This window comes from Anopheles marshallii, chromosome 2 (assembly GCF_943734725.1).
Source record: "Anopheles marshallii chromosome 2, idAnoMarsDA_429_01, whole genome shotgun sequence".
Taxonomy (NCBI): domain Eukaryota; kingdom Metazoa; phylum Arthropoda; class Insecta; order Diptera; family Culicidae; genus Anopheles; species Anopheles marshallii.
The window spans coordinates 63,434,540-63,454,958 of record NC_071326.1 but is presented as its reverse complement, the minus strand read 5'-3'; the positions used below and the strand labels follow the sequence as shown (position 1 = coordinate 63,454,958).

The window sequence follows — 20,419 nt, the reverse complement described above, 5'->3', positions numbered from 1 at the left end:
CCGTCGGAAACGCCGCAATTGGTAGGGATCTGGGGGCACTTGGGAATAATTGCAAGGACACACGCGTAACGTGTGCGAACACCAACTTAAAAAACGGAACACTATTTACAACGAATATTCACGGTTGAATGGCGAAAAGCGACGTAGCAACACACGCACATGAATGTTTATAAACAAAGTAACCAAGCAGGCTGTCATTTTGGGTTACCCTGTGTCACGGTTTGCGTGCCTCCAAGCGGACACGATATTTCTTAGCAGCAAATATTAGCAGAACGCATATTATTGTCATACATTATCGCTTTTTGCATGTTTGAGAATTGATAATACATTTTTTATGGATATCAGAGGTTAAAATTGAAACAAAAATAAAAAAAAACGCGCGACAAATGTTATTTGGGAAAACATTTGTTTTGACCGAAATGGACATGTTGTGCAAACCATAGTTTGGCATTGCATAATAACACGAGGCTGTCAAATTGAGCTTGTCAATTTCTTATTCGGACGGTAAATAATTTCATCAGCAGGTATGTAATATTGCGATAGTTAACAAGTTTTACAAGTAAAAGTAATAAAACATTCCATTTGCAGCCATGTCGAGTTTTGGAAGTAGCGACGCGACCAAACCAAACGTCGATCCTGAGTTGCAGGATTTTCTTATGGCTGAAAACGAACGTGCCCGGCTCAGTGCACAGGTAAGTTGAACCACAAACTTCCCCCGAAACGACACAATGTCCTGGAGATTATTTCATTTAACGCTTCGATTTTGATTGTAGATCCATGAGTTTACTGACATCTGCTGGGACAAATGTGTGGAGAAACCGAGCAACAAACTAGACAGCCGGACGGAAACATGTTTAGCGAATTGTGTAAACCGTTTCGTTGATACGTCGCTTTTGATAACGCAGCGTTTTGCGCAAAGTTTGCAAAAGAGCCAAGGAATGTAAGGAACATACTATGCCCGGTACAGTGTTACTTGGCCGTGTGGGGGGAAAGCATTTCGGGAGTAGTTCTTAGTTTCGACCCTAAGCATGATGGTGTTCTGTTAAATATATGTGCATAACGGCACACAAAAATACCTCTACACCAGTGATGTCAAACTCAGTTTGGTTTTTTTTCATATAGAAATTTACTGTCGGGCCTGTTAGAATGTAGAATATCTTCGGCGGGGCGCAAAAATTGAATTATTTTTTGAAAACCTCCTTCTAACGCACATTTCGGACAGTTTGGTGCTAAATGTTGCTACTGACAACGTCCTGGCATTAATTAAGACATCCTGGCAGTAGCGACATTTTGCAACACTTTCCTATGTTTTTGCGCTGCCCGATGAACTACTGATGTTCATTAATGATCACTGGCGGAAGGTGAAACAGACTATCAGCAGCACAGTCGAGCGAACTATCGGCCGTAAATCACGTAACCAGAAAAAAGCACGGTTTGATGATGAGTGCAGACGAGAAGAATGCAGCGCTCCATTTCAATCCATCTCCAAGGATTCCAGCGTAAGACTGGACAGAACGTGGAGAACCGCGCACGACTGAGAAGGCAACAGACATGACTCTTCCGGAACAAGAAGCGCCAATTTGAAGAGTCGGGCGAACAGCTTGTAGCGACTAAAGCGCCGTGGGTAAAAAATAAAACCTTAGCCAAGACATAAACCTGCCTCACCTAGAGAGATTAGTGCGTACTAACAAAATGTTAGTTTGGAAGTTTTTTCAGGTCTAGACGAGAACAATGATATCCTTGTTTGAGACCCCCTCCCCCTGGCATAATTCATACACTTTACCTACTAAACAACTTTTTCCGGGGCATCTTACACGACGAGTCCCTAGGCGGCCGCCCACTCCGTCCACCGTTAGATCCGCCACTGTTTGTAGGTAGGCCCAAACAAGAGATTCGAAAAAAGGACTATTTAGCGAAAAAAAAGAACATATTTACCAACACATAAGAGGCAACAGATGGACCAAAAAACGATATAAAAACGGCACCATGTCCATATCAAAAACAGCTATGGCTCAAACTCCGACGGGAAGTTTCCGTCCAATCGTCGATCGAAGACCGAAGTGGTAAAGTAGAGATTGTGAAAGGAGTGAATCTGTGCATTGTACCCAATAACCAGGAAGAGTAAAAAAAATATAGGATCCAACTCCGGTTGGAACTCGTAATGAAACGTAAAGTATTATGGATTGAATTGAGCATGAGGATGTGACGACGTGTCCTGTGAAGCGGACCAAGCCGCCGATGCGACTCCACTAAACCACTCCTCGACCTGATCCGAACCCTGCCGATGCGCTGATGTGCCTAGTACTCCATGCTGGGTTTGGCGCAGACCCTTGGTGGTACCTGAGAGTTTTCCATCCACCACCAGCTGTCATGTGACGGTGGTCATTGTCATTCGTACTAGTCTGGTAAGTTTGGCCGGACTTCCAAAAGAGCTTGTAGCGTTCACGCTACTAGCGTTAGAGAAAAAAATTAAAACGGATCACGGATCTGCTCGCTCGAGCTCTTGTATAAAAGAATCAAAAATTTTAGTTTTAAGATCAGAAGGTTTTGGCAAGTCTAAGTGATAAGATCTCCAAGACGACACAGTAAAAGAAGTATCTCCAAACTCTTTGCGTCGTAAAGTTTTACACTAGCTATGCTGTCATATGCGGCCTTGATGTCGATAACGAGATGGAAGGAATGTAGCTACTGTTCCTCCATCTTCTCCAAGATCTGCCGCATGGTGAACATCTGGTCAGTGGTTTTCCGTTTCGGAATCCCCTATGATAGTTCCCAACTACCTTTTCTACGAATGGGACAAGACGATCTTGTAGTATAATGGAGAATATTTTGTAGGCGGTATTCAACACCGTAATACTCCTGTAATTGCTGCACTCTAGCCTATCTCCCTTCTTATACATGGGGTGGATGATACCAAGATTCCATTTACAAGGCATCGAATCACTATCCCATACCTCAGCAATAATTTGACGAATTTGGTTTTCTAGGGCTGCACCTTCATTAGCTACTATTCCGTCGGTGCCTGGTGCCTTGTTATTCTTGAGCCCATGGATGGCCTTTCGGATTTCGTCAATGGTAGGTGGCAGAAGCATGATATTAACTGCTAGTGGAGCCGCTAGCTTCTCGTTAAACTGTACGTTTAATAATTCATCAAAATACTGAGCTCATCCCGAGGCGACCTTTTGGCTGGTAACTGACCAGATCTCCATCCTTATTTCGACAACAGGTCACCTTAGGTCTAAAGTTGTTTCGGCGACCTGCTATCTCTTAGCAAAACTTTCTTCCGGATCCGTAACGCACTCTGATTCCTTGAAGCTCCCGTTGCTACCACGCCTGTTCTGCACATCGTTCCCTAGCCACCGGATTTCTTGTAGAGCTTCGAGGTCAATGTTCAGTGTGGCTAGGGTGTCATGCAGTTGCTTCAAGGCTACGGCTCTATACGGAGTGCGTACGTTCCATGAGCCAATAAAAATCGTAGTCCGGGGACGTAGCGTAGGTCGTATACCGTTAAGTACGTTTCGAAAATTCCTTATGCTTTCTGTAGTTCGTTGAATAGTTGAAGCAAGGGGCCTGGCCCTGCACCCAAGCCCCCAAGTAGCTCTGGAGGGCTTCGTGACAGATTAGTTTAGCGTCTGCTTGTCCCTCCGACGTTCAGGTAGCCCAGAGAGTTCGACTATCTACCCCCCTCCTATTTTGCCATGTGCCACCATCCGCTCCAGGGGTTGGGACTAGCCCGTGCACCCAAGCTTGGATATGCGGTGACACATTTCACCACTCTGCATGACGAAGACGTAACGGAATAGGAGTTGAGTGGGAAAGCATGTGGGACCTTCGAGGGGCTTCGGATCCTACCCCGTTACAGAGTCCAGAAAACTCCCACAAGACACGAAATGCAGCATACATCTTACCGCTATACGTCCAGTAGTCCTCTATGGCCGTGAATCCTGGACGATACAGGCGGAGAACGCCAACGCACTTGCTATTTTCTAGCGGCGGGTGCTACGCTCTATCAAGTACAATCATGTATGAACAATTTGATAAATAACGAGAATGTGGAATTTGCAGAAACAATTCGGAGAAATTATTTAGTGGAATTCTGATTGCTTTGGAAATATTATGTGTGTCTTACTCGCTTCGTAGTTAGATAGTAGAGAGCGTTTTTTTCTTCTTTATCGGCACAGCAACCTCAAAAGGTCTTGGCCTGCCATTTCTGGCTTTCTGTGACTTTATATACCCGTAGCTGGATAGTCAGTCTTGCCCACGGGGGATTGTTCCGGATTGGATCTTGGTCCGGTCCGTTCTTGTGAAGACCGGCGGTGCTACCATCATGCTACCGAACCGCCCAGGTGAGCGTTTATTGAGGAGTAATTTTTCGACGTCTTTAAGAACGAAGCGAAGTTCGTCGTTGCAAGTTCCATTGATGGGTCTGAGTCGAGCACTTGAAACAAGCCCGAATCCTGTAACGCTCATTTCACGTAACACTACACAGACATCGTATGACAATCCCTAAAACTAGATAATTGTTCATGAATACACTATGCAGCGCGACATTGTATTATTTTAATGCACATAAGGCCGTGCTCTGGGATTTGTCGTATACGACCAACGACAACGACACATTTTACGGGTGCTCTAGGAGTTGTCGTATACGACAAGCTGTCAAAGCACGATGTTTAAATTTTTTTTGACGGTTGAACGAATTTTTTTTTATTTTGCCCCTTGAAACGCTTGTCAGATGCTTCAAACACTCAAGATCCACATATGCTAGCTGTGCGAACGACAAGTTTTACGGGGTTTATAGAAAAAACAAATTGATTTGTATGACGACAGATGTTTTACCAAGTTTGATCGGATTTCACAGAGCACCTCCATAGAGCGCCATACGTTTGTATTTGTCGTTTGTCGTATACGACAAATCCCAGAGCACGGCCTAACGAAACACAAAATTGACCCCTTTCTCCTCTTGCTTCTATGTAACATGCCGTAACGCTGGTACTAACCTCCTTCTTTAGCGCCTCTGCCAGCGTTACGTAATAAATGGATCATCCCCTTTTGAAATGTATGTACTGTTGTCGAAAGAAGTATAGATACTTTGAAAAGTTTGAATTTATGTCATCTCTGGGGAAAAAATAATGTGAATGTAAAGAAAGAAAAACAATAAGAAAAACAAAAACAAACAATTTTTGTAAGAAAAGTAAATAAGAAAACGTAACAAAATGAAAAAAAGCACCTTAAAGAAAAATAAAATGGAATTAAACGGAGAAGGATGATATGTATCTACTAAGAAGTTAATTTGCGCTTCTTGAATACTGAAAATTTCAAATATCTGGTGCTTTTGTAAAGAGGTACAGGCAATCCCCGAGATACGCGGTTCCTTTTATACGCGTATTTGGAGATACGTGGTTTTAGGAAACTTGACAGCTGACTTAGTTTATAGCACAAAATCTATACAAAAAGGAAAAAAAATGATCCAAAATATCTTCCTTTGGGAAACATTTATTTTAAATTTATTTTATTGTATTCTTTCAAAAAGTCGTATGGTTTGCTGAATAATTTACGTGCAGAGAAGGAAGTTAACTATCAACTGAATAACTTTGAAGTATAAACGATTTTACTCACAGATTCGAGTTATGCGCGAATTTTCCCGGGTCACGGCGGTCCGCTATAATAGCGTATCTCGGAGGCTGCCTGCACAACCATCTTTTGCTATTTGAACAGATGATGCAAGATACTACATTTGCCAGTAATAACCAACTTACGGTAACACATACACATGAATCTGTATAAAACACTTCCAAACATCTTCCGAAAAAATTTCGCTATACATACAAGTATAACAAATAAATCTGTTTGATGCGGAACGAATTTTCGGAGCTTTAAATACCGCATCGAAAGACGCTGTACTCATAGTTGAACCAAACGGACGATGAAGCAAGTGATCGGTTTAGTGCTTTTGGGATTGATCCGCAGCAATGTTGTGTTGGCAGGAGATGGGACTCAAGCAAATGGGGTATCCCATTCTGGACGTATAGTTAATGGTGTCGCAGTGAATATTGCCAATTATGTATATGCAGTAAACATGTATCATAACAATATGTTCTTCTGTGGTGCAAGTATCATCACCTTCTCTCATGCCTTGACTGCAGGTCATTGTATGAACGATAGAATGAACGATATTGCAAAGGTGAGTTGTCGCGTGTTTTAATTTCCTAATCAAAATCACTATCTGCTTGACGTTTGAATGTTTCAGATCATTGTGCACGGTGGTAGCATATCTCCCACCACAGGAGGTTTCTTTTTCCAGGTGGTGAGAATTGCACTTCATGGCGGCTATAACCCTAACACACTGGAGAACGATGCAGCTATCGTAACAGTGCCTACGAATGCGTTCAGTGGAAAACCAAACATGGGTCGGATAGCACTCCAATTCTCAGAAATGTCGGTTGGAACGCCTTGCTTTGTGGTTGGATGGGGCCGAACTAACATCAACGTGCCAGCACCTACAAGTGAATTGCGTTACGCGCAGATGAATATTTTGTCGCAGGCCAGTTGTAACGCAGCATGGGCTTCATATCAAATTCGATTTACGTCTAAGTAAGTGTGTCTACTGATGAAGTCAACCGAGAATGTTCTCGAATGTGATCAATTATATGTATTTTTGTTTTCACAGCATGTTTTGCGCCAAGTACGGCAATGGAGTGGATGTTTGCAAGGGGGACAGTGGTGGTGCATTGGTGTGTGAAGGCAGACTAACGGGAATCGCTTCCTTCACCAATCCCGACTGTAACAGTGCTTTGCCAGCTGGTTTCGCAAAGGTAATTGACCCCAGCATTCGCAACTTCATTCGAAGCCAAGCTGGAATATAAAATTGCTCAAACAAGCTCGACAGAAATAAATGAAATGATCGAGTACATGCAGCATTTTTCAAAAAGTCTTTCAAGCATCACAACTGAGGGCGTGAAATATAAATCTGAATCTTAAATTTATTGCGTTTTTAATACTGTTGCGTCTTTTTACTGCATACGTATGCAGTGCTTTAAATATCTAAAATAACGAAATATGTTCCCACAAAAATATATATTTCACCATCATTTACTGTGCATTTTTAGAAAATGATCAAATTGTGAGCATGTTCTGCATACATATTCTCTGGGATGAACATAAATATATTCTGTATAATCACAAAGAAGAAGACATTCCACTTTGTCCAAAGTGGGATTCGGATCAAATTCGGAGGATCGATCTCAAGGTGGATCCGGATCGGTCGCATCGAATCCCTGATGGGAGCAATTTTTCTCATCACTATAGAGAAGTCTATGATACCGTAATGCTTGAGCGAGGGAGGAGGTCATGATCATATTTAAAAAATGCTCAGCATCACTGAGATAAGGTGAAAAGCGATGGAGACAGCTGTCTCATTTTGACAGGCTGAGGCCACTTAATAGTGCACTTCGGGGGCTATACCATACGTTGAGGATTAAACACCCGTCCCGTTTCAGGCCCTTTACTTCTTCCGTTTACTTTTCGGGTCCATAACTCAAACACTTTTTCCAACCGAAATGTTTTATTTCGGGGCTTCTCTCACAGCGATCCGCCACTACCGGCTATGTAGTCAATTCTTGCTACTGAGCAATGGTCCAGAAAGTATTTTGTATCAGTCATGTCATTTTTTGTCGGTTTCACTCGTCTGTAACCCGGTCGTTTTAAATTCCGGCATTTGAAAACGTTGGTCGTGTTGATAGCGGTTTTGTTTTATACACTACGGGAACGGTTCTGGACCAATCCTCCGTGCGCAGGACTGACTATCCGGCTACGGGTCAATAAAGTCACAGAAAGCCAGGAATGGCAGACCTCTTGAGGTTGTTGTGCCGATAAAGAAGAAGAAGAAGTGATGATGAAGAAGAAGAAGTCACAAGGGCGGCGTATTTAATCGGGTTAGTGGAATTTACAGTTTTCCCCCTCACCTATCTGTGATCGATATATTGATCTTGTTGAATTCCCAACACACTCATAAATTAACAACCACAATACAAACATACGGAAAATGTGTGGTCAACAGCACGGAAGAGTTTATAATATTTTGAATTTAAGCAATTTGCCTTGAATGAAATAATTTTCTTATTGTTCTGCAGCTGGATGTACAGTTCTACGTACGGGGAAAAAAGTGCAGAACAGGTTGGTCTTGCGGAGACCGGTACCAATGCCACTGAACGACTGGGCGCCCCCATGTAACCTGCATGTGTCCAGTGCATGCTCCCGTGAGTTGCGATGATTGATTGCTGATTGATTACTCTTAGTTGCGTCTCTGTGACTTTTATCTACCATGCAGCTTGTGATACTCTTGTTTTGATGGTTTCCTTGCAAATAGTCATTTCTTTTGGTGATTCTCAACTAATTGTGTTTCTTTTCGTCACGATGTACCGGGACATCGCTGTAAACAACTTAGATGCAAAGACCTAAAACGGCTAAAGGTTAACGAATATTTTCAGACAGCGAGCTGGTCATTTACCCATTCAAGTAGTTTTCTTCGTCTGGCTGGGCCATTCGCTCGTGTATTGTGGAGGCAGCGTGATGCAACCGAATCGAAACTTTCGAACAATGCACCGACATCCTGCGAAATTGGTGGAGTGCTTATTTCCTAAAATTCTATATGAACAAACTTAAAACCTACCTCAAACCGAAGTTCACTAGGAAATCATTATAAAAATGCTGTTTGTTGTCCACGGCTCGCCTAACCGGAATTCTACCTTCACTTTCCCTCAGTCAGCACCTGTGCCAATAGATAGAGAAGAAATTTTTGCCGCTATGAAAGCTTACTCGAAAGGGAGTCAGATGATCTTCCAGGGTGATCTTGTATCCGGCAACTTCTCGGCCATCTGGAAGAGACTTTCTTTTGCCGAGGCCAGAAAAGACACCTGATTATACCTCAGCCTTAAGGACATTGGGGATACCAGTTTCACTAGCAAAGCCAAAGAAGATGGTGGTGCATGGCCGTCTGTCGATGTTTAAAGGAATCAAGAAGCTAAGTGAGGAGGCTATTACAAAGGCGCAGCACAGCATGAAGGATCCTCCGTACCTGTATAGACTTCTGTAAAGCTATCTAAATGCTATCGACACCGACGCGGACCTTAAATCAGTCAAAATAACGGTGGGCGTTTGATACGTTATGTACAACTTTATGACGTTTGACGTTTTCTTCGGGATCGGAACTCATCGGATCGGAACGAGACTTTCACTGCTTTTGGGGGATTATGGATGGGAACTTCAGAGGTTGGAAGGGGGGGAAGGGGGGGTGGGTTATTATGGATACTTAACCGAAGATGGCATCTTGCACTAATTTGTGGTCACAGACGGTCGACTAAATTGCAACGAGCCCTTAAAGCAGTTCTGCAACAAGACATCGAAGTTATCCATCGTGTTAGCGTCATACATACCAAACATCTGCGACCCAAGTAGCAAATTGCTGCGCGAGCATACAAATGAAACCATATCCATGCTAATATACGGAACACAAGCATGGGCGCCCATGATGTCGCCAATTACTAACTAACTTTGACGATGCAGTGTATCGCTGGAATGGTGTCCACATGTATCATTCTTGCAAAGGACGTAGATTGTTCTGTAAACTCAAGTGTGGGTTAACTTATTACAGCAAGAAGCATCGCTGGAGACAACATCATGAGCAAACAGCAACAGGCTTGGAGTATATCGGAGAAGGGAGGATGGGCTTTTGCATTTATTTTGCCGTGGCTACATGGGTAGATAGGAACCACGGAGAGGTTAGTTTATGAACCAACCAATTCCTATCCGTACAAGATTGATTTAGGAGTCAACTGTATACTTACTTACTTCGCCTTCTGCAGGAATGCTCTAAACGCCGTCGTCAGCCAATCCATTATCCCGGCCTTTCCTGGCTGTATCAGTAGTATTATACAATTTTGCCACAATGCCCAACACGTTTGGAAGTCGAGAGAGAGAGAGAGAGAGAGAGAGAGAGAGAGAGAGAGAGAGAGAGAGAGAGAGAGAGAGAGTCCATAAGATCCTTTCTGATTAAATTACAATGCTGGTGGCGAGAAGCACCAATATAGTATTGTCCTAAGCATGTAGTGTAAAGTCCCGTTGGTAGTGGCGCCGTTTTTCACACGACAGGAGCGGTTCAAAATCCTATCCGGACCAATACTCCGAACGGATAAAGGAGACATAAACTCAAAGAAATCGAGATTTGGCAGGTTTAGACCTGTTGGGGTTGAAAATGTGGGGCTGCAAATAGTGCTTTGTGGTGCGCGTTGAATCCACCCATGTGGTTTTTTAACATTGCGTATGGTTTCCACGAATTGTTGGTGACAATCACTCGCGTATGGACAATATGTATAAAACATATTTCAATATAAATCAATATAAAAAAATATTTCAATTAGATTAGAACAATCTAGATTCAAATCATCAACCATTCTCTGAAAGATGAAATTAACCATTCTCTCAAAACTATGTTAAAGCTACTTATTTTTTCAATACTGATTTATTTGGTAACGTTTGGTAAAAATCAGCCGAACATTGTTAGCTTTTTTGGTTAGAACGGCCGTCATTCAGTCAGTCCTAGCTACGGGGGAACGATTTATCTTGTAGAATTAAGTTCACGTTACATCTACGTTTTGTTAGCTTTAATTCTACAAAATTAAGATTATTTATACTTTATTGAATACAGTTTTTTCCTATGAAAAAAATATGCAATTTGCAGTACATTGAATCTCGCCAGCGATAGAGAGGAAACGTACTGCGAAATAGTCACAATGAAATTGTCTAGAGCATATCTTCCCGTATAGCACAACTTTCAATCTTGAATTAACCCACCTTCTGTCTCCATTTTCAATCAAGGCTTCTATATGCCTATCTAATAACATAAGTACTAACAACGTTCGTACGTCGTTGTACAATTTTTGTACAGTAGAAAAGTAAATATCTTAGCGATTTATATTCGGGTAATCTGTCTTAAAACTATGCATCAAAACACGAAAGATCATGAAGTACGAGATAATAAAATCAACAACTATTTGAACATTGAAAAGGTGTATAATTTGGCGTTTATATTCTGCGATTATTTAACTAAAAAGCTAAATTAAAACATTAAGAAGGATTAAAAGAACAACAGTCTTCTAATCAACATAAAATTCCAACAAAAAACAGTCCCAAAATGTAAGCAGATGTTTCGATAAAATGTCTGTGATCTGCCTGCCACCTCTGGCTTTCCTTCGCCTGATTTACTAACAGCTTAACAACCGGTTCAGCATGTGGGAGCTCCGTTTCAAAAGAGTTTTGGTCGTGTTGATTAAAAAAAAATTGACCCGTAAAATCTACCACAATAATTGTCTTTATACGATGGTGTTATCGATGATTATCGGCACTTGCTAATAAATTTAGACTAAATGAAATTGCGATGCGATCACGCACTATGTTGTGAATACATCATTTTCATCAACACAGCATTTTCGAAAACACAACAAAATGTGCACGAAGTGGCTCAGTGTTCCGCCGATCGCCAATAAATAATCTGTATGAAAATAACATCAAAACAGCTTCCTGGAATGTTTCGTTACTGGATTGATTGTAACGAACGTTTGATTGATGCATTCACCTTTCCCATGAAAGAGCAGTTCTGTTGCAAATGGTCCATGGTTTGTAAATAATCAGCTATGTGAAGAGGCTGAATACTTTACAGTTGTACTATAGTTGATTAGTTTTGCGTTTCAAATAACATTTTGCGTAGTTAAGTTAATTATAAAAGTAAAACATACTAAACACTTTTTTACCGGGCCACACGGAAGCTATCCAACATGCAGTTCACACTCTTACTCTGGTGCAGAAAGCATGTTTATATTTTCAATGCCAATTGCTGATGCATTTCCATTCGTTACCATACAATCGCATTACGAAACCTGTCGAGTTTTGTAAAAAGTCATACATTTTACACGTATCGTGTTTCTTCAATTTTTGTTAATAATTTTCTCCTATCGACGTGTGGCGGTAGTTTTCACTTTCCGTGCACGTTTCACACTCGATTGGGCATCGAAATCGTTCGGCAGACGGTTGGCGCCACCATGTTTTCTCACGTCGCATCAAAAAGGGTTGCGAAACTAAGGAGCTGATTATGCAAATGGCGCGCCAGGTACTGTGGCCGTCTTAGTGCGGCACACATATCCTTGAACTTTCCCGTATGTTGCGTCTCGTTTTTTCCCTTCATCAGGCCAGTGATTTTTTTTCCAACGGGATGAGAGTACTGGGAAATAAGTCATCTAAATCGCGTACTTTCAAGTGCGTGCGTGGAAAAATTCCGACCACTGGAGGCGATGTATAAAAGCGACCAAGAACCAACAACCGACATTCAGTGATCCAACGGATTTCCCACAGTGTAGTGTACACTCCTTCTCTCTCTTTGTTCACGTGGATATCTAGTACATCAAACCATCGGAAGCTGATCCAGTACGCCAGGTCCGGCCAGGTAACAAGCAAGGTAATTGTCATCAGAAACTTCTTAGTTCTTGGGTTTGGTTTGTGGAAATTACTGTCGAGCTTAGTAATAGTGCGGAAAAGAGTGAGTGAGTGTGTCGAGTTGTTGCGTGTGGTAAGTTTTTGTTCAGTGCAAGGTAGGTGAAACGTTTGATCAAATTGAATTTGTTTGGACGTGCTTACTATACAATTTGGAGAAGCTTTGCAGTTAGTGTGCTTGGCGTAGAACCTGTGCTAATGTGTGATTAATTCTGTACGAAACAAGATCTTCTTGCCGGATACGTTTGTAGCAGTTATTGGAAGATGACTTCACTAGTAGATCCTCTAAATCTGATGAGGTTTGGCAGCCTCTGAGATACTGTTTCGAAATAAAACTAACACAATGAGACGTACATTAGCAGTATGCGCCAAACATAGCCGTGCCATAGTTACGTAATAGTAGTGCAGTCCGCAGCCTGCTTTGCACTCTAAGGTTTAGCATTCAACCATTCCATTGCAGATGCCATCGAAGGCTAACGCACACCGTCTACTGGTGGTTTCCTGCGGAACTATGGTGCTACTGTTTCTAACACTGCTCTCCATATCGGGTGCTAGTGGATCACTCCAGTACGTGGAAAGCGCCTCGCAACGAAAAGCACACTACTGTGGAGCAAAGCTGAGCGATACGTTGGCTGAACTATGCAACAGATTTAATGGACTCCGCAAGAGATCTGGTATGTGTACGGTGGTAGCTAGTGTGTTTGTCTTGCTATTAGTGTCGTTTTAATTGCAAGAAATGCTCTGTGCCTTTTGTAGACAATTTCTTGGTGCCTTACCATGAGGCACGGCTGCTGGATGATGTTCAGAATGATATGGAAGAGCTACGTACTCTGCAAGATCGTTCGTCCAATATGATCCACCAGGCGCTGGTGACGCTCCAGCACCTCAACTCTCACGGACAGAACTTCCGCCGTGTACGGCGTCAGGTGGTGGCCGAATGTTGCTACCAGAGCTGTACGCTCGACACGCTGAAAAGCTACTGTGCCGATTAAAGACTGACCGCGTGATACTGGAGAGCTGCATGATCGTCATCTGCTGGTGCTGCCGCCTGTTGCAAAGCATTGGAATCTTCGCATTTTCTTTGATACTCTGTAGTGTACCTCTTTTGGCGCAATAAACGCATTAGAGCACACGCATTGCTTCCCCCTCTCAGAAAGAGTTTGTGGGTTTTATTGTCAGACATTGAATTTCGCTTGCAGCAGCTATTGCCAGACACTTTTGAAGGTTCTAACGCTGGATGTTTCTGTTCTTTTTTATAATATTTACGATTTATTCACAGTGTACACTGCAACGTATTGGACGTATATTTCCTGTAAAGTAGCTCACCGTAAACCAATTTGAACTTTTGTCATCATGTCGTCTTCGAACGGAGCTGGTAGTGGAACTTTCTACATGCTGCAAGCGTTGGTACTTCTCTGGACGATTGCAGTAGTATCGGGAAACAAGCGATATTGTGGTGCCGAGCTGGTCAAGGTCCTATCCTTCCTGTGTGACGAGTTCCCCGATCTGCATACTTCGAGCAAGAAATCCAGTAAGTTATACCAAATCCAAGGAATCTTAGAAATCTTTCTGTAAACAGTTTGCTATCCTTCCCAATAAAAGTGGACACCTTCATGAAGACGGACACCAGCAACGACGAGTGGATGAATGCGGACGACAGCACGCAGCAGCAGCAGCAGATGATACTGGATCAGCAGCTGCAATCGGTCGGCATGATGGACGATCGGGCCTCTGTACCGGCCTGGATGAACATGGTGTATCCGACGAACTACATGTACCGACATGGAACAGGACACAACGAGCTGATACCCGCACGGTTCCGTAAAAGTCGCGGAGGCATTGTAGAGGAGTGTTGTTTGCGACCCTGCGGCATGAATCAGTTGCTGCAGTACTGTAAGAAGGCCAGCTCATATTAAGTCTCCTTTTGGAATTCACATTCAAAAGCACGCCGTTATTAAGTATTGATCGATTACTCTTCACTATTGAATGAATGTCAACGCAAGTGAAATTGGATCACCGCGCTGGAAGCAGGGAATGATACGTACAAAATCGTACAAAAATGAATTACAAATCGTACACACTGCACTTCGCAAATCTTACCTAAATATCTAACCCAAGCTCACAAGCTCTCGCTGTTAATTAGATCGCTTTATATTTTACAATGTAGCTACACTTGCACGGTTGCGGCAAGCAGAACAGATGATGTTGTAAGGATGCCTATTTAACTAGCCGAGCTCGGTAGCCCAGGCGTAGTGCCATTTACTGGTACGGTTATTATTGGAAATTGTGAATCGTGGAATAAAAACCAACCTATCAATTATTGGCTATTTGCAAGCATTTGAAAAGCACAAACAAAACTGTACGAACGATAGTGAATTTATTCTAAATGATTTGGTTGACTTTTTCTATGCAGAAAGAACTAAGTTGTTGTTGTTATAAACTTGAGATTTCTATTTGGTTGTCTTAAGTTGTCGAATGGAAAGTCTTCATTCGGCTGCTTCTACATTCATTCTTAAATTCATCTTTATTGTATTGACTTTCTATCCGGTTATTAATCCCTTTCATATTGTAGTTGCCATACATTGAAGTTTTCTCTTTGTTATTTAGGGAAAGACACTCCTATATGCAGAAAAAAGATTTTTTATTTTTTAGCAGATTGACGATTCATTCTAAATAGTTAACGTGACACCCTCCCTACTACTTCTTATCGTAACGACCGACTAGAACTTTCCTGTCATTTTTGGCCTGAATAGAATTATTTTACCACGTGGCGTGTAAAGATCGTCGTCGCTACCAATACACCATCGGACCGCCACTCTACTAATTTGTCACAATGGTAAACTCATTTCCTCTTCCAGATGGTTTGATCGATGTTATGTTTGTTTTGATTTTAACTTCTCCTCCTTCTGCGGTCTTGTTGTTTCCATTCATGCCATGTTTCCTTCATGCCTATAGGTGTCTCTTTTATTGATAATTTTATTGCTCCTTTCTCGTTTTGAGTTTTTGATAGTTTTTATTGCACAACATAATTACGTTGAATTTAATACATTAATTGCGTTAATTAACTTTAATTAATTTTAATACATAACTGGTTAGTATTTGAATATTCATTGCTAAGCCTATCCGTTGTTCAATGTATCTACAACAACAAAAATGAATAAATTAATTAAATGTTAAATGCTACAGTTTTACATCCCAAACAATAATTATGTAATATATATATACACTTATATAAATATGTAATTTTCAAATCTTCAGACAAATGATTTTTTTATAATTCAAAACATGATCTCGGATTCAGGCTATGTGCATTACAACGAAGCTCGCGAATAATACTTGGTCAGACAGCTCTCCTGTCGAAAGACGAATTTACATCTACTTGGGACCGATATGGTATCATCGGTTATTTAGTAAAAATTTAAAACAATTTCGTACAATTTTTGATTCCAATAAATTTGATTTTATGATATAGGAAGTCTAGCAGAATGATTATTTTTCTTTATTTATATTTAATTTAATTAAAGTCTTAAACTGTAAACATTGGGTTGTTTAAGTAAAAATTTTGAGTTTAAGTAAATAAATTTTGGGGGGTAATGATGAAACTTTATTTAATTAATTTATATTTATTAATTTATTTAATAATTGTAATTAATTAAAATGCATGAAACAGTCGTAGATCATAGACAGTTGATCGAATGTTTGTTATTAATTAGTCCAATATATTATTATTATTCAAAAATATTATTAAAGAAACGCTATGTTTGATCAGATAACCTAAACAAGCTGAGCAGAAAATATGTGTTTATACTGCGTCATGCTTTAGTCTTGTCCACTAATAAGAATGAAAAACCATGGAAACCAAAACAAACAAACCAGGTAACAATATCCAAAAATCATTAAAAAGTTCTTGTCTTTTTGGTCTTTTTGATATTGTTACCCTCATCTTCTATTGCTACTACTACTACTACTAATTATAACTTTGTTGTTGTTCTTTTTCTTCGCCATCTTCCGAGCGTAATGACCGACTAGGTCATACCTGCCATTTTTGGCTTCCTAGACTTATTTGACTTATTATATTACCAGACTTATTTGAGTTGCCGGATAGACTCGATTTTGTCTCATTGGATCACTTGTAATACTTGTAATTAGATCTATTTAAATCAAGTATAATCAGTATACCTTACATTGCACTATGTAATCGATCATACTCTCCTGTTTTGAATATGATGAATATGAATATGATTTTGACATTTACAAAGCAAAATCAAAGTCTGGGCCATAAAAACTATCCTGCAAAAGCTGTGTCTTAGATGTTAATCAATTCTTCGTAAAGGAGGCGTTCCAATTCAATCGAATTTCAAACTCAGATCATACTTACTTACGTGAAGATTGTCGCTTGTTCCAGTTGTACTATACTTTTGCAGTAGGATGAATAATGGTTTATATTATATATGAATCATACTCATACTCATATTATATTATAAATATTATAATATTATAAATGGTATATTATGAAGTAAAAGTTTGTATACAAACTTATAAATTTTCAATTTAAGTTACCACAATGAATTCCTGTGAGGAATACCTACCTAATCGTCGAAGGACACTGCACTTGCTTACTTTGTAAATAATTAGAAAAAGGTACAACACCTGCTTGGGGATTGACATTTGTTCCAACTGCACTACAGTGCATTAATAGTGTCTGACAAGTAAAATACGTCGCCAGACGCGCTGCATAATAAGTGGTTCAAGATGGCATTATGCGTATTAGCAAGGACACGCTTGGTGTACAGCAGGTGTACAGCCTGTTGTGCATAAAAGGACATAATTGAAAATTAAAATTAAACATTTATACTTTAGCTTGCTAGTATTTTAAAAGTTTTATGCACATATTACACATATATAAATTTTGTATAATTTCAAAGTTCTGGATTTAATAGAATCATATTAGGAAAGGTTGTTTAAATAATTGTTGATCCGTGTATGAACATGGCATCTATATTTGTGTCCTCTAGTGTAGATTGGAATCTTGGTCGGTTTCCCAGATGTCTATAAAGCTTGCACATGTTGTTGTCATGGTTTAAAAATAAACTATCCCACTAAAGTGCAGTATATAAGCGAGGCCATTAATGCAAGTAACTCATTCTGTTCGCCAACCTGCGTGCTACTAAACAGAGGTCCAATCGATACAAGGTAAAGTTACTAAGCTTTTGAAAAATGATTTGTTCTTGAAGTTTTTTTTTGAAAATTCGCTCAGATTTTCTTTTTCAAATTAACAAGCGGTCTACCGCTTGCAGTACACCATAGGAGATGAAATTTTCACGGTATGCATGCGTCAGAGTTGCATGTTTGCTGGTACTGATTGCTACTGGAAACCTACAGTCCGTTGCAGCGAATCGTTACTGCGGAGATCAACTACCGAAAGTGTTGGCCATGTTATGTGAGGAATATTACACTTTGGACGACCTGAGGCAAAATGCAGGTACGATGGTATAAACAAGATGCAGACACACAAAAACAATCACCTAAAACTACACCCTTTTGGAATGACGAAAATGTCTTTTCAGTTGAATTTTACCCACAAATGTCCCCTAACCAGTTTACGTCCCAGCTCCATTGGTCTGGAGAGAACTTCAATGAGAATGCATTTAAAAGGAACATTAACGTGGCCCCAAATGCCAACCAGTTGGAAACGATGCATGACGGCTGGGCATCGCAATGGTTTAGGAAGAAACCATTTCACCGGTTCATTGTACCGCATATGAAGGCGCGGCTGCGACGGAATGTGGCGGACGAATGTTGCCGTGAAGATTGCACTATAAATCAGCTGCTGTCCTACTGTAAGAAGGTTGCTCCGGGAGTACTGAACAACTAGAATACCTCAAGCTCCAGTGTGATGTGGGTAGTTCTTTTACTATTGAGCCAAAACGAGTTAGATTAGTGAGGGGGAATGCACACGGACTTAGCGGGACTTGTGAGCAAATAGTCGTATTACACTAATCAATTTTAATGTAGTGCACCAAAGCACTAAGCACTTTGAAGGTGTGTGATGTGTATGAAAGCTTGTAAAGAATTAGACAGGGTTCTACTGGGAAGCATGTAACATAAATGAGTGGTCCTAAGAAGCTATAAATAAAGGTTTAATTGCAAATGAGGCTGATGATGTTTTTGTTTTCTTATTAGTCAAAGCTGTGTTTTACTAAAGTCGGGTTTCCACAATGTGCTGCAAACATATACAACATAATAACCAATAGCTGAAATATAATGCATTCATCTCAGTTATTTATATGACGAACATTAAAATGATAAGCTATTTAAAATAAGGACTTATTTTTCCATACTGGCGAAACCATTTGGATCTTGATTTAGACCTGGGAGAGGGCTTTTTTCTACTGTAAAAAACGGACGCAGAGGAATCAGACAACATTGAGGGTTGTCCAAAAAGTAAAAGTTGCTGGTAGTAACCAAACAGCTCAACGTTTCAAGCCTTGCCTTAAAACAGCTATATTAGATCGAAAAAATAATAAATAAGTGATATTCATCTTCCAAGTCATATCCTATCTCTTCTGCACTTTCGTCTGTTTAGTAAAACCCATTACACATACTGTTTTCGGGCCAGACGTTGAATGAGAATGTTCCTTTTAGCTGTTTCTGCTTCATCGACGATCTCGTTAAGATGACAACAACCCAGCAGCATATACACATGATCATCAAGTGAAACCAACAGAATAGAGGATGGCTTTATCACTAATACAGTCTGTAACATAACTATAAGACATCTAGATTTTTGAGTATGACAAAAAAAAATGGAGAGATAAGTAAAAATTATTTTCTGCAAAGTTGTAGTTACGCTTGAAAACGCTTGATTTACGATGCAACTCGCCTCGAATGCGATTTGAGCAGCCGAAACGTAATCAAAGTAAAAGTATGAAAAATAGGTTAGAAATAATCTAGAAAGATGAGAAAAAATACAGTATTTCTTCCAATTTATTCAAAAAAGCCGCGGCCACGGCGCATCCCTGCTTTGTCATATATAAATACCCGATACGAACATTACAAAAATATTACAAAACTATTCAAACAATACAGCAGGTAAAGAAGGAGGTTTGCCGTACGGTAAGTAAATAGCAAAATAGAGAAAAAAGAAATCTAACTAGGAATCTAGAAAGTTTTATTTTTAGATGGCTTTTAGAAGTGTTTTAGATGACTAGAAAAAATGTTATAGTAGTAGCCTTTATGTTACAGAAAAATCAAACAACGAGCTTTTTTTTTATTTTTATATTTATCATGAATTAACAAAAAAGCCCAGGGAGAGTAAATCGCGATACTATCCACAAGGTTAACTCAAAATAATGACAATTAGAATCGACCATACCTTCAATCCGAATCAATCCGATTACGAAACTTAAAAAAGCAGTTATTACAAACTCGTTGGGTCCCGCGAAGGGACTTAAAGATTATATTGGCATACCCATGTGTAAAACTTATTTGAGGTTTTGTGTAACTGTAAGTGCGATTGGTGCAGTTGGTGGCCAAACATTTGAAATTTCAATTCAAAAATTCAAACAACCACTTTCACAGAGTTGTGAGACCTCTTCCATGATGCTGGTGGGTTCCAGTCATCCATTCTTACTAACATCTAGTATATGAATGAATAAGAGTTCAATATATATTAAATGACCAATATATTCGTCTAGTTCTGCCATATTTGGCTTTCTGTGACCTTATTTACCCGTAGCTGGATAGTCAGTCCTGCGTACGGGAGATTGGTCCGGGGGGGATTTTGTTCCGGTCCGTTCATGTGCAGATGGTTCCGCTATCATCATGCCGCCGCCCTAATTAATACCTCTAACATAAGGAAAATTGTAATTAATTA

The 20,419-nt window shown here is 40.3% G+C and overlaps 4 protein-coding genes and 1 pseudogene across 4 annotated transcripts; all 5 read left to right on the top strand.

The window, feature by feature from the left end:
- The first annotated feature begins 590 nt into the window (after positions 1-590).
- On the top strand, positions 591-944 carry LOC128707492 (mitochondrial import inner membrane translocase subunit Tim8). Its single transcript, XM_053802446.1, has 2 exons — positions 591-692; positions 774-944. Exons 1-2 carry the CDS (start codon positions 591-593, stop codon positions 942-944), a joined length of 273 nt encoding a protein of 90 aa, XP_053658421.1.
- Positions 945-5,911: 4,967 nt separating this feature from the next.
- LOC128708625 (trypsin delta-like) lies at positions 5,912-6,866 on the top strand. Its single transcript, XM_053803605.1, has 3 exons — positions 5,912-6,184; positions 6,251-6,594; positions 6,671-6,866. Exons 1-3 carry the CDS (start codon positions 5,927-5,929, stop codon positions 6,864-6,866), a joined length of 798 nt encoding a protein of 265 aa, XP_053659580.1. The 5' UTR covers positions 5,912-5,926.
- Positions 6,867-13,003: 6,137 nt separating this feature from the next.
- LOC128718311 (probable insulin-like peptide 3) lies at positions 13,004-13,535 on the top strand. Its single transcript, XM_053811945.1, has 2 exons — positions 13,004-13,217; positions 13,300-13,535. Exons 1-2 carry the CDS (start codon positions 13,004-13,006, stop codon positions 13,533-13,535), a joined length of 450 nt encoding a protein of 149 aa, XP_053667920.1.
- A 361-nt stretch (positions 13,536-13,896) lies between these two features.
- On the top strand, positions 13,897-14,459 carry LOC128718310 (probable insulin-like peptide 2). Its single transcript, XM_053811944.1, has 2 exons — positions 13,897-14,074; positions 14,146-14,459. The coding sequence occupies exons 1-2, from the start codon at positions 13,897-13,899 to the stop codon at positions 14,457-14,459; spliced, it is 492 nt and encodes a 163-aa protein (XP_053667919.1).
- A 3,073-nt stretch (positions 14,460-17,532) lies between these two features.
- Positions 17,533-18,418, top strand: LOC128718383 (uncharacterized; annotated as a pseudogene).
- The last annotated feature ends 2,001 nt before the right edge of the window (positions 18,419-20,419 follow it).